At 51.4% G+C, this 12,466-nt stretch overlaps 4 protein-coding genes across 4 annotated transcripts; 1 reads left to right on the top strand and 3 right to left on the bottom strand.

Annotated features, from left to right (window-relative positions):
* Positions 1-490: 490 nt before the first annotated feature.
* On the bottom strand, positions 491-2,253 carry EI97DRAFT_240135 (uncharacterized protein). Its single transcript, XM_033794049.1, has 5 exons — positions 1,893-2,253; positions 1,796-1,835; positions 1,681-1,748; positions 1,250-1,623; positions 491-1,194 (listed from the first exon to the last, which is right to left on the bottom strand). The coding sequence occupies exons 1-5, from the start codon at positions 2,082-2,084 to the stop codon at positions 603-605; spliced, it is 1,266 nt and encodes a 421-aa protein (XP_033649463.1). The 5' UTR covers positions 2,085-2,253; the 3' UTR covers positions 491-602.
* Positions 2,254-3,908: 1,655 nt separating this feature from the next.
* EI97DRAFT_240116 (uncharacterized protein) lies at positions 3,909-5,028 on the bottom strand. Its single transcript, XM_033794048.1, has 3 exons — positions 4,493-5,028; positions 4,362-4,433; positions 3,909-4,304 (listed from the first exon to the last, which is right to left on the bottom strand). Exons 1-3 carry the CDS (start codon positions 4,995-4,997, stop codon positions 4,066-4,068), a joined length of 816 nt encoding a protein of 271 aa, XP_033649462.1. The 5' UTR covers positions 4,998-5,028; the 3' UTR covers positions 3,909-4,065.
* A 2,373-nt stretch (positions 5,029-7,401) lies between these two features.
* On the bottom strand, positions 7,402-9,677 carry EI97DRAFT_240054 (M6 metalloprotease). Its single transcript, XM_033794047.1, has 6 exons — positions 9,260-9,677; positions 9,001-9,212; positions 8,833-8,945; positions 8,677-8,785; positions 8,429-8,626; positions 7,402-8,378 (listed from the first exon to the last, which is right to left on the bottom strand). The coding sequence occupies exons 1-6, from the start codon at positions 9,526-9,528 to the stop codon at positions 7,429-7,431; spliced, it is 1,851 nt and encodes a 616-aa protein (XP_033649461.1). The 5' UTR covers positions 9,529-9,677; the 3' UTR covers positions 7,402-7,428.
* Positions 9,678-11,554: 1,877 nt separating this feature from the next.
* EI97DRAFT_504620 (uncharacterized protein) lies at positions 11,555-12,463 on the top strand (the record flags this gene model as incomplete). The annotated part of the gene is made up of 1 exon (XM_033802839.1): positions 11,555-12,463. Exon 1 carries the CDS (start codon positions 11,633-11,635, stop codon positions 12,461-12,463), a length of 831 nt encoding a protein of 276 aa, XP_033649460.1. The 5' UTR covers positions 11,555-11,632.
* Between the last annotated feature and the right edge of the window lie 3 nt (positions 12,464-12,466).

The following is a 12,466-nucleotide window of genomic DNA, read 5'->3' as shown; positions in this document are numbered from 1 at the left end:
AGTCATTGCCAAAGTGGATATCACAAACCAAGAAAAACGAACGCCGACGCCGATATACCGATTCCAACAATCCATAACCCTTTTTCCTGCGATTCCTATCGCCGTCCGTCATGCAAAGTCCTATAGAACAGTGGTCGTAAAGCGTAACGCGTATCTGGTTTTCTTTGAAGTGAGGGCGCTCTTCATTAGAGCGCCTGTATAGTGTGGGATTGCGCTTGTATTGTGGTGGCGCTATGGTCGGAAGTTCGGTGTGTGAGGTCCTGAGGAGGTCTTGATCATGAGTTGGTCCGGCGCCTGACCCTGGGTGAATACAGCCATCCCTGTGGTGGCCGTTAGGTGTGATGTAGAAACGCTGCCGTTGAAGATTGTGTTTCCTCATGGGCGTCTCCGGAAAGGTCGTTCCTCCATATGTCGTATGCGTTTCTTACCTCGGTGGCGAGCTCCTTCTCGTCCGTTCCAAGATCCAGAAGTTGCAGGAGGTGTTCGTGGGGTAGAGGGGCCTCTCGCGCTCCAACTCGTCCAGGACGAGAGCATACTGACACGTCGGTCGCGAAAGGAGGAGTCGAACCGTGGGGGAGTCCAGCGGTTGAACGTGGCCTGCTCTATTTCCTCCTCACCTCCCAGACAGTCTTCTTAACACCCTGCCCACTTCTCGGCGCACCCACCGCCTTCCCTGAGGCCAGAGGCTTCGGCGGTCCTTCACCCGCCTCCTCTCCAGCGCCCCGGGCGTCTTCACTACTCGAGCCGCCTGCCTCTCCCGGTCTTCTTTCCACCCTCGTCCAGTATTGCGGCGATCTCGGCGTTGCAGTCACGCTCGTATTCTCCTTCATGATCTCCGTCCCAAAAGCCGCCGACGCCGTCCCATCCTCGTTACCCAGAATCGTCCGCGCCTGGCTGTCGGTGCCAGAATGGTCGTAAGCGCTGAGGCCCAGCGACCGCGCGATGCGGCTCCGTCGTGATTCCCCGGACCCCGGTGTCGCCGTCGACGACGGGTGTGATTTGAAGATGGATGAACCGGGGAGGAGAGGTCTCCGCTTCCTCCACATGTGCCAGATAATGGGTAGGTTTGTGCAGAGGATGCCGCCGAGGGGCTCGAAGGCCGAGTACGCGCCGAGCGGGACGTAGTACCATGTGAAATCTGGATCTCCGTGGCCGAAGACGACGGTGAGACGGATGGCGGATACGACGCATGTTCTGATTGAGCGAATTGGATTAGCTATTTTTCACAGCAGAGAGGCAGTGTACGTACGCTAGTCCGGCCGAGAAGATTAGACCCAGCAGGAGCTTCTTCTTTCTCTGGAGTTGCAGGTGCCAAATGACCGGCCACGGCATGACGAAGATGATGAGATCGGTGATGAGATTCGAAATATTGGTGAAGTAGGTGAACTCGACCAAGTGCAGACATTTGCCCTTGACATTGCTGTCCCAAAATGCCTGGATGGGTTGGCACACGAGGGCCAGGGTGACGGTAATGCCGATTCCCCAGGCGATGACGAAGGCAATAACGGCCAGGACGCATTTCCGGAAGAGTGGTACGACGAAGACGCGGTAGTAGAATGTGAGGATGCCGAGTTTGACGAACACGAGTGCAAAGTCGTAGAAGTGGCTGAAGACGTAGTCACCCTGTCTCGACATTGGCATGTCTTCTTTCGATTTTTGATAGAGCGTACGGGCACTTACTAGTCTGACCATCTTCAAGTCCTCCGGGTCGACGGCGATGACGTGTCTTCCCATACCATGGGGTGGGCCTACACTTGTCAACTCTGGTTGAGAAATCGAACCTCGGAAACCGTACCGTAGCCCAAGCCGCTTGCACATTCTCCAATAAGACATATCTATCGAAAGTATGAGTATGAGCATGAAGATCCTTGGGTGGAGGCCGTCGAGCATACTGTTGCGAAGACGATCAAGTAATCATCCAGCGTGATGCCATTTCTCCCCGCACGCTTCGCCCATAACCGCAAGGCTGTGCTGATAATCGACGCCGCAATGGGTACACTATACACCCAGTGGATTTCCGCAACTCTGGAATCGTCCCTATGCGCTTCCATATACGCCAGTTGTTCTGGCGTGAACGCTGACATGACTCATGAGTGGAGGAGTCGAGGCTCCTGCTGTCGACTTCAACGCTGGAGACGTGTGTAAGGCTGAAGAGCTAACAGCTCTTCACATCGTTGCGGCAGATAACGAGTGGAGGAGGAGTAGTTGGGCTGGCGATGGAGCGAGGTTGCGAAACAGGAGCCTACTCTTTTATCACGCGCCAATAAAAACCACCTGCAACGCTCGTATGCCACAGACCTTGCTGGGAGGGGTAACCTGGTGTGTGAACGGCAATGTCCCGCAGTGGATATTGAGGGTCTGATTTATGGAGGATCGGCAGATCCTTAAAAAAGCATAGCCAACCCCGGGCGCCTCTTTTTAGCCTACGGCCCTCGTTCCCTTGGAGGTGGTTGGACCGAGCCGGCGATTCGTAACACATGCGACAATTTAATCAAGAGTGTCTGGAGCAGGCTGTGCACCGTCTCAAGACATTTGTGCGACAATCGGACGCCAAATGCGCGAACTGCTGTGGACGGGCTTGTATGACCGTTCAGCTGCTTCAAGTAGAGGATCCGCTTCGCCGAGCGTGCTGACGGTGAATTCTCAACTGGCCGATCGAGAGAATTGGGGGCCGTCCGACTTATGCGTTGTCCTCCGTGACATCTGCGCAATGCCCCGCTTGCATGGTAAGGCTGTTGAGAGCAAGCTCCGTGACACATTTGGAGCAACAAATGAGTGGTTCGTATTCACCCAGCGCGTACGGGTTTGGCGAATTGGCAACCGTTCGGAAACCCCCAAAACACGCAGCAATGAACGGATCGGCTCCAGCGGACTGCATGCAGCCCGGTCTCGTTCTGCTCGTGCTGACCTGTCATATCTTTTGCTGCATAGTGTTTGCTTTGTTCGCATCATTCCGCCCTATCGCTGAGACGGCGCGACATGCCAGATGGGCGCCTCCAGCGGATCCTCCCGGAAGATCGCATCTATTGACGGGATGGGATGCACAGATGCCACCTCCCTTCTTGGCATTACAACGGTGGAGGTGGCTTCCACGTTCCACAAGAAGCGGGAGTCAAAACGCGAAGCTTCCAGGGCGAGACCATAGTGGAGCCACGCGTCCATCTCGCAGACAGATGTATCCTTCATGTTGAATCTACATAGATAATGGCTTGCGTGTCTGAACGACTGTGCCATGCATAGGTCCGTTGCATGATCTATCCATTTAGTTTAACTTCCCGCCACGGTCCCGTTTAGTTCTGATTGCATCGATTGCAAGGGGATGTTTGTGTGCTGATTTTATCCTGCATTAATATTATTGGCATCCGTGGAAATAGCTTGGGTCGCTGGGTGTTTGCGTCTCCTGAATTTCAGCAGAGATTGAGCACAGATACGCCCAATCAAACAGCTTATAGAGGTCAAGTTTGAGTATCTTCCAAAATGAAGGCCAGCAGGCGTCGTCCCTGGTTCAATTTGAAAAGTTACTTTACAAATTTTTTAAGCGCCTCAAATTCAGAGTCTTGCGCAATGTCATTTGGGACGCCCTGTTCACTTGGAAATTGATTCTGAATCCCTTCAAAATAATAGAACGTATCCTGCTGCTATGCTTTCGCTGCGAAAGAAACAAGAGAATAAGCTATCGCACAGTGTAATTTCTCATGGAATTATTGATAATGATGGATTCTTCGAAACCCGTGAGGTTATTAATCGATAGGCTTTTGTACAAGGCGTCCATAAACTGCAAAGTCGGTTGCCCCATCCGACCTTGCTGATTTTATAGAGCATTGATGGGTGTTAATGGACCCTCCTTGCCGCGCCTCAGTACACTGCGCTCCAAGTATGTTCATCGTGAAAGCTGACGCGAGCTGAGATTAGCCCATTGGAATGCTTATGACAGACCGACAGCCCGGTCAAATTCCGAAAGAAGAACCCAGTCCATCCCACTCTTTTAGTTCATCATCGAAGTAGTGTCCAGGTTGCCTTCCACTGATCTTGAGGAAGTCTTTGGAAAGGAGAATGGAGACTCTCCTATTTGCGGTTAGCAAATTCGGAGATCTTGACGAACTGCTCCAGCGAAAGGTTCAGCCCCTCTTCCTCTTCCGCTTTATACTCAATGTAACGTTCAACAAGCGTCGCATCGACAGCGAGGAATGTCGCAGGGATTGGAATCTCCACAGAAGCGTTGGAAGAATTCTGAACACGTGCGAAATATTCCACCCGGGTTGGCGTGGAAGCTTCGTTGATCGATTTTAATGCATTGGATTCACCTGTTTCACTTGCTTAGTACGGCTTTCCGCTGGTATTATATTAGGGACTATACTTACCATTTTCTGTCCGGATGCCGTTGCTCTTAGTTTTTGGGCCTTTCTTTGCAGGCTTTTGTTGACTCAATTTAACTACATTGGCATGTTAGTATTCTTTGGACAATGACCTGACAAGATGAGTTGTTACTTACTTCTCTTGCGCGGTTCATTCTGTCCACCAGGAACCTTTGATGCGCCATTGGATGCGCTCTCTCCGGGTGAGCCGTTGAGGTCCCTCACATTACGTTTACGGGTCCCGTCACCATTTGGTTTTGAAGGCAGTGAATTGTCCTCAGTCGTCGACAACCTAGAGGCTGGACCCTCTCCACGTGCACGAGTGCTTTTCCTTCTTGGGGCTGCCATATCTGTTCTTGAGGGCTCGGGAGCTGATGGTTCTGACATGTCAGAAGCGACATCCTTAGCTGACTCCTGTTGCGTATTCCTATCGACCATCGCGTCGGCACGGGATAAACCTCCTCTAGGGCGCCCTCGCCTACCGCGAGTACCACCTCGCATCGTACTCGACTTCCTACTGTTCTGGGTGTTCTTCGGTGCGCCCTTGAGATTGGTTCGGTAGGATGATGGTGGCAATCGATCAAGATTGGTCTTTACTGGTTCAGAGTACACGGCGCTTGGGGAAGAAGATAAGACCGCCATAGGTTCATTATCTTTATTTGCTGTTTGTATGTTAAAATTGTACCCTGCACAAACACCTACCGGCCTAGGACTTTCTTGCCCAAGCCAGCCATGACTGAAATGGAAGAGGTGAACTCAGACGACTTACCTGTAACAGTGGGCAAATCAGTATTTGCACCATCACCGCCATTCTGGGTGGGAGTCTCATGGGCGTCACGAATGTCGGCATCTTTCGCTTTTGACTCTGTCACATCGGAGCCTATTCAGTATTAGTCGATGATCCATACAACATGTCCGATACGAAATGTATACACAATGGTTCAGCTGGTGTCGAGGTAGATCACACGGTAAAGGAATGGAGAATGCACTCCTTACCTTTAATCTTCGGTTCCCCATTGAGCGTGACAGTGCCGACATCGGCCAACCCGGCTGCGAAGAGTTTAACCTTGGTTTTTGCCAGCGGTTTCCAGTTAGGTGTGTAGAAAGGCCAGTTTTCCGGTTGGGTCTTCTGCGTAAGGTTTTGGACGCGATTGTATGCTGCGAGCAGCTGCGCGTACTGAGCGGTCGTGGCGATGGGTCCACCTTCCAGTTGTGGATCCTGGTGAACACCCAGGTAATTGTTCTCAATCCAGCCGGCAAGTTTGACATCGTCTTTCTCTCGACTCTCCAGTAAGGTTTCTTGGATAGCTTTGAGTCCTTTGAAGTCGATGATGCCAGCTGCAGGCCATGAAGGAGAAGAGAGAGCAGAGTCTGTCGCCCCAGATACCAGATCAGCTAGAGCTTTCTGCGGGAGTGCGGCTTCATCAGCCGTAGTTCTTTCCTCGCGACTGCTACGATCTTCTGTCTCCATTGTAGGTTGCCCTCGTGTGAGTGAGCGGAACAGGCGGTATGGATGCTGAGATTATGGATCTTGAAAGTGCGAGGAGAGGTTTCGTGGCATATGCAGCTGTTCGGGGAAATATAAACTTTCAAGCTTTAGGGCCACAGGATTGCTGCAGCTTTAAAGCTACTCCATTTAATGCGCGCGTGGAAAGCGGGGAACGAGGTTGAGCCTTAAGTGATGGTGAAAGCAATGGGAAGCCGGAGGTGCAAAGCTTAAGCCACTTCCGCGAAGTGGGTACTTCTGAGCACGCAACCACGTGACGCCGAAGCACTTCCTACGCTTGGATTGAGGGCTTTCCTAATATCCTGGCGTAGTTTGATATTGGTGAAATTTCTTGGTCAAGCTATAGTAGACCATAGGTAGAAGGGGTGCGGAGCCTACAGGGACCTGACGTAATCTCCTAGCCGCGACCACTTCCAACTGATGATAGATTACCCAAGACGCGAGGTGGGCTCTCGTAAGAGGTGAGGTTACGCTCCACTACCTTCGCGCAGGGTTTTGTTCGAAAGTATCAATGTGACAAATCTGTGATGTTGTAAGAGAGGCCGTTATACGGTCGATTATCAAGCTATCCCAACCACGCTAGGTAAAAGCTCCTGTGCCGTCCGTCGCTTCCTCCACGTATATGCTCAGTGCACTGACATAGAAGGCTGCCCAGAGGGTTTGAACTTCAAATTTAAGCCAATCATTCCACAAGGAATCAGATCGTAGGAGAAAAGGTGTCTGAAGGGCATTCCTACATCTGGTTGTATATCAGTAACGGGGCTTTCCAGTTCTTCCAAAATCCATTCTTACCATTACTGGTCCCCACTGCCACACGTATCTCTATTGCCTGTATGCAGGTACTTCTAGGATTGGAAGTCCTCCGTCCATGCTCACTGTTTATTGGATATAACTTTCCACTGATGATCACTTCTTCGGAACACGCGCTGCCGAAATTACCAAGCCTTGCAAGCACATTTCCCTGGCCCTTACCGCCTTTCGAAATCGTCAAGAAAATATTCCCAAGCTTGATATCTCAACAAAATCCGTCAGTCGAAGCGTCGACGAACAAGAAATCGGAGAAAGTAGTCCTTCTGCATCCACACACCTCAATGAAACTTCGTATTCCACTCATACCATTATACCCCATCAGGCGGCTCCTAACCATAGTGACAATAAACCGCCGCATTCGTAATCTGTATTCCCCACCTCTAAACAAAATGTTCATTGATCGGGCTCATGCCCGACGCCTCTCTTTGCCTCTTAATCAAGCTCTCGCAACTCAAGATATTAAAAAACTCCATAGAAGTGCTCCAAATATTGACACTTGACGTGCCGACGTGCCGTTTTTGTATTTGTATGAACACATCAAAGGATTTCTGTTGTTCCAACAATGCAATGCACCGCACACACTAGTAAACAATTCATGAATTCACAGTATGGATCGTTGAATGTAATGACCACACTATCCATGATGCAATCCACCTCACAATTATATCTATTAACCTGCCAATTAAGTGTTAAAAAGGTGTGACAATCCATCCAAAGTCTCTCAAAGCAACAGCCTCAATCTCCCTTCCACCTCACCTAAAACCCAGGCTCCGTAATACCCCGAATAGGCGTAATCGTCCACCTCTGCGTCGGCCTCCCAACATTCGCCATATTCATAGCCACCCTCGGCCCTCCCTCCATCGTATCCAAATACCTCTCGGGCCCCGTAAACGCATTCTCCAAATGCCACGTCCCATCCCCCCAAGGCTTGATGGTCCAGAACTGACCCGAAAAGAACCCCGCATCCGCCACCACGGGAGTAGACTTATCGTTACCGTCGATATCGAGTTGGCGCGTGGGACCCAGGAGGAGCGTGCGCAGGAAATACGTGCCGTCGTTGTTGGACTTGATTTGCCAGAATTGGCTGGGGAAGTTGGCGTCGCGGGCCATTTCGATGCGGCCGGTGGAATTGGCGCCGTTGTCGTTGATGACGCTAAGGGAGTGGGTGGCCGGGGAGAAGGTGTTTTTGAGGCGGTACCAGGTTTGGGGGTCGAAGTCTCCTGTTGGTGGCTGGTCGATGGGCTTGACGGTGATGTTGAATGTCATGGATGGCGAAGGGGCCGGGATGTTGGTGACGGAGACGTACGTGTCTGCGCCTGAGTAGGCCCTGCTGTTCGGAGTGGAGGTCGAACTAAATACAGGGTTATTGGAGAGGCCCGGGTAGACGTCTCCCATGTCGCCCTGGTTCCACCCACGTTGGAGGTCCTTGGCACCATCGGCTTGTACGAGTTTGATTTTGGGATGGGATTCATCGGTATTGCCCCACAGATTGTCATCGATGTGCCAGATGAGGAGACCAGATCCCGGAAGCGACTCGTCGTAGCCGGTGAGTTGGCGGTTCTCGATGAGATAGTATTCCTGGCTGCTGGTGTTGCCGTTCGTCCAGAGACGGTGAGTGGTAAAACCGGACTTTACATCTTTGAGAGTGATCTCGCGGTTTTCGGTTTCTACCACAGTGTCAATCCAGCCTTGGTTTGCCTTGCACCCTAGTGAAGAGTCAGTTATCCGTGTAAGTCGATCAAGAGAACGAACATACAGGCCGAGGGATGAACAGGACGGTATCCGCCCCCGCCCCAACTTCCGAAGGACATCAAGCACCACATTCCAATTCCGCTGGAGCTGTAGTCTGTGTCGTACAGATCAGGCCAGCCGAATACTAGGTGACCGATCTCATGTGCGCAGACGCCGACTTTCGCCTCTTCGCCAACGGACAAGAAACCATATATCTTCACACCTGCATAAAGTCAGCTTATGCTTTAGCTATCCTACGTTGGTGAGGCCTACCGTCAACATCACGCTCATTTGGAAGATTCCATTTGACGCTCCAAATGTCGTTGACATTGCCACTTTCATCGGCCGCGCGGCCGGCGTGGACCACGACGTAGGCATCCACCTGGGAACTATGAGCATAGATTCACCCGCAACGGAAGCACTACTCACGTAGCCATTTCCATCATTGTCGTACGGCGCAAAGTTGATATTCCCAATCGCATGGTCTAGCACCTCATTCGCCATAGTCTGTGAGTTTGGCTCGGGCCACCCTCTGCCATACTCTTCCAAAGCGTCAATATCTCCCTCTTAATGTTCCGGGCAGGAGTCTGCACTTACCGCCATTGGCATAGTAAGCCATATTCTGGCTCAGCGTAAAGGGTCCCACGACCTCTCCTGTCAATGAAACCTGCCCATTCGACACCTCTTTGTAGTACTCCGTTACGGAACCCGTGGGAATCTTGCCAGTAGAGAACCACAGCTCTTCAAAGCGTTCTTTGGTACCAGGAGTCATTTTCACGTCTTGGAACTCGGCGAGAATGATGGCGACCCTACACTGGTCAGATATCATACGAGTACGCGAAATGTTTGCATTTACTTAATGTTGCCTCTCAACGGGGCCCTTTCAGCAGCAGCTGTACTCATGGCCATGATGGAAGTCGGCTCCTTGAAGTGCGACGGAGGGAAAATGGTGCCATCGTTCATGCCGGGAATTCTACGCTCGCCATTGAAGAGTCGGCTAGTCTTCTTTTTGAAGACAGCCTGGTCGACCGTTCCCTGGGAGGTGAGAGACTCCGTCCTCGCCTTTGCGAGGAGGTCTGGGTGGGGAGGAACGAAGCATGGCTCGGTGCAGTGCCTGGGAGCCATGGTTTTGGTGTTTGTGTGCTTAGTGGATAGATTGTATATGATTTGGTTATTCGATAGTATGGTGAAATGATTTAGTTGAAGTTTGAACTATGGAATAGCAACGAAACGGCACATACTTATACCATTTCAAGGCGCCATTTTCATTCATCTAGCGGGGTCAGATACCCTCAGCCGCTCAATATTACACGGCGTGAACAGCATGCTGAGCAAGGCTGGAAGCTGAGGGTCCGGAGACAGCTGAATGGAACAGGGCGAATGGCGGTATCTGTCGGTAGCCACCTGCTCCGAGGGTGTGGGACTAGAAACCGTGAAGTGCAGGTAGACGGTCTGAGTCAAGTCTGTTCTGTAACGTATTCCGTCTTGCAATTGTTGACTCGGCCGGGGAACTTGCAATGTAAGGCCGACAATCCTCGACCCGCTTTTCTCTAAACTGATCAAGGTCCGGATAGTAGCCCATGAGCGTTTTTCTCTTAGCCTTTGTCATGCTTATACATACTGGTAGTCACGACATCGCTGCGCGTATGGAATGGACCATTCCGGGTGAGGGTTACGTGTACCTGGAGAGCTCTAACTGAACATTCGTCCAAGCATAGAGAGAAAACAACAGCTGACATCTCGCCCCGGGGCGTATCCGTTGTCCGCAAATATCAGCTCTCACGCCCCAAAAGGTATTCAATGCCGGGTTCACCGTATACCGCTCATGTGATGATGAAACATTCCTCATTGTTGCCTGTAGGCCTAGGACCACCATAAACGGGGCTGGAAGGTGAATTGCCGTGTTCATACATACATAGTACAGATGGCGGTCAAGATGGGTCTGCCTTTCAGCAGACTGCAACATGGTTCTTTTTTTAGAGCGATGGACGCCTAACACTAAGCAATGGGACTGATCGTAAGCTTAAGGACACCTTCAGGATCTGTCTCGTCTCATTCGAGAAGGCCTAGCTTTGCACCCCTGGCAGCGGGTCCGTGCCCCTACGAAATCTCACGATATCACCTTAAGAGAAAATTCTCTTGCATTACACTTGTAGGTTACATTATCCCATATGAGTACGCCTTAAACATCCGGTAACTGGCACCAACTGAACAACATCTCGAACTGCTACGCACGAAAGCAGCCCATCACGTTGACACGGACGCCTAACAATCTGAGGTGATAAGGGCGGACTTCACCATCTGTTCGTTGAGACGATTCCCCGCTGCAGAAACGGATTTGACAGCGCTGCATGTTGTAATAGTGCACCGAATCCTCTTTTCACTGATACATCCTCTAGGGCCTAGGTTTTAGAGTCATATCTACTTATGTGCTTGTATTGATCACCTATACCCAGCTCCTATTCATTGATTCGAGGTCACCTATGATCACCAAACTAGGATATGGATGACGGCGCCTTCGACATGCCGGCAGCGAAGAATTTGGCCTCTGCCAGAATTGCTGCCATCTTCGGTCATTATGGACTCTTCAACACTTAGGAAAACCGCCGATTTTGCTGCTGGCAAGGACCTCAGAAAGTTTCGTTTTCCTCACTTCCAAACTTGCGTGTCCGTGAAGGTAACCGACAAGAGCGCTCTTTCCCCAATCTATCAACCATCACTTGCGTAAACAATGAGGCGTCTACCTAGGTACCTAGGGGCACTTGTCTCCCAAGACGCTGAGCCATGGCAATCCTAGCTGGTTCAACTGATGCAGTGGTGTCTTGCTTATTGTCTTTGTCTCCATTGTCGTTTATTGTTTGCGAAGTCTCACAGGTCAACAACACCAAAGGGAAGGAGCGAGCAACGCTAATCACGTCATTGCGCTCTTATACATAGTCGCAGTTCCCATTTTCCGACGGGGATGTCTCCTTCACTCAACTTCATTCTCTCATGGGCTGCACCCACTGCACTTCAGCATCGTTAGTAGTACGTTAGTACGGCATCTTAAACTGCCAGCCTGCTTGTTGTCGCAACACAAGTATCGAGACACACCATTCCCTCCATACCCTGTTAACCCCACTCTTTCAGCAAAATCCATCACTCGCATCTCCGACCCGCAATCCAATCCAGATCGGGGAACGAACCCAGATTGAGGATACTTTGCTCTCAGCACACGACACCGCACAAGATGCTGATGCCTCGCGATCAAGACATTCTATCCCTCCCCTTGGACAACGAGACATCCTCCTTCCAAACGAACCCCATCGTCCAGATCATCGGCACCAAAGCCGTGGATCCCTTTTACCTCATCAACATCGTCGCTTGGCCAATACTCATCCCCGTCATTCCTCTGCTATACGTCATCCTCCTCTACGCCAACCCACCTCGTCGCAATGGCCCTTCTACTCGCGAGTCTGGAGGTTTGAACCAGGATGAAGATGCTGCCGTCCAGCGTCCCGCGCCTCCCCCGGAGCCTGAGTACCTGGAGGACGAGCCAGCCCCAGATCCAGCTATGCTGCTCATCAAGGTCTGGCTGAATCTGATGACGCGCGTCGCTAGCTTACTGGTGTGGATCATGATCCTGGAAGTCGCGGGCGCGTTTCGACTCGACGATGTGCTGTGCGAGACCATTCCCAGGGGAAATATTGCCAAGGTCATGTATTGCGATGGAAAGCGACTCTTGGACAGCAAGCTCACGCATCTGGTTGCTTTGCTGGCCACGTGGAGGGTGCTTCGCTGGATGAGATCGCTCGCGCAGGAGGAAGAGCGAGATATGAAGGATTACTTGAAGCGGTTGCGTAGGTTGGAGGAGAGGCTGGAGGCGACGGAGGTCCTTGTGAGGGAGTATAAGAGGTTGGGAGAGGTGTTGAAACTAATGGAGATGGAGGTGAAGAGGAGGGAGGAGGACTCTGAACGGGTGAAAAAGGAGCATGAGTGCTACAAGGAAGCCGTTGAGGAGTTGAAGAGGAGGGCCGAAGCCGCTGGAGTGGACATTGGGAATCTGAGTGTTCATAGCTGAAGA

The sequence above is a fragment of the Westerdykella ornata genome, assembly GCF_010094085.1.
Source record: "Westerdykella ornata strain CBS 379.55 unplaced genomic scaffold EI97scaffold_47, whole genome shotgun sequence".
Classification (NCBI taxonomy): Eukaryota; Fungi; Ascomycota; class Dothideomycetes; order Pleosporales; family Sporormiaceae; genus Westerdykella; species Westerdykella ornata.
The sequence above is the reverse complement of the archived record's forward strand: the minus strand, read 5'-3'. Positions and strand labels throughout refer to the sequence as shown.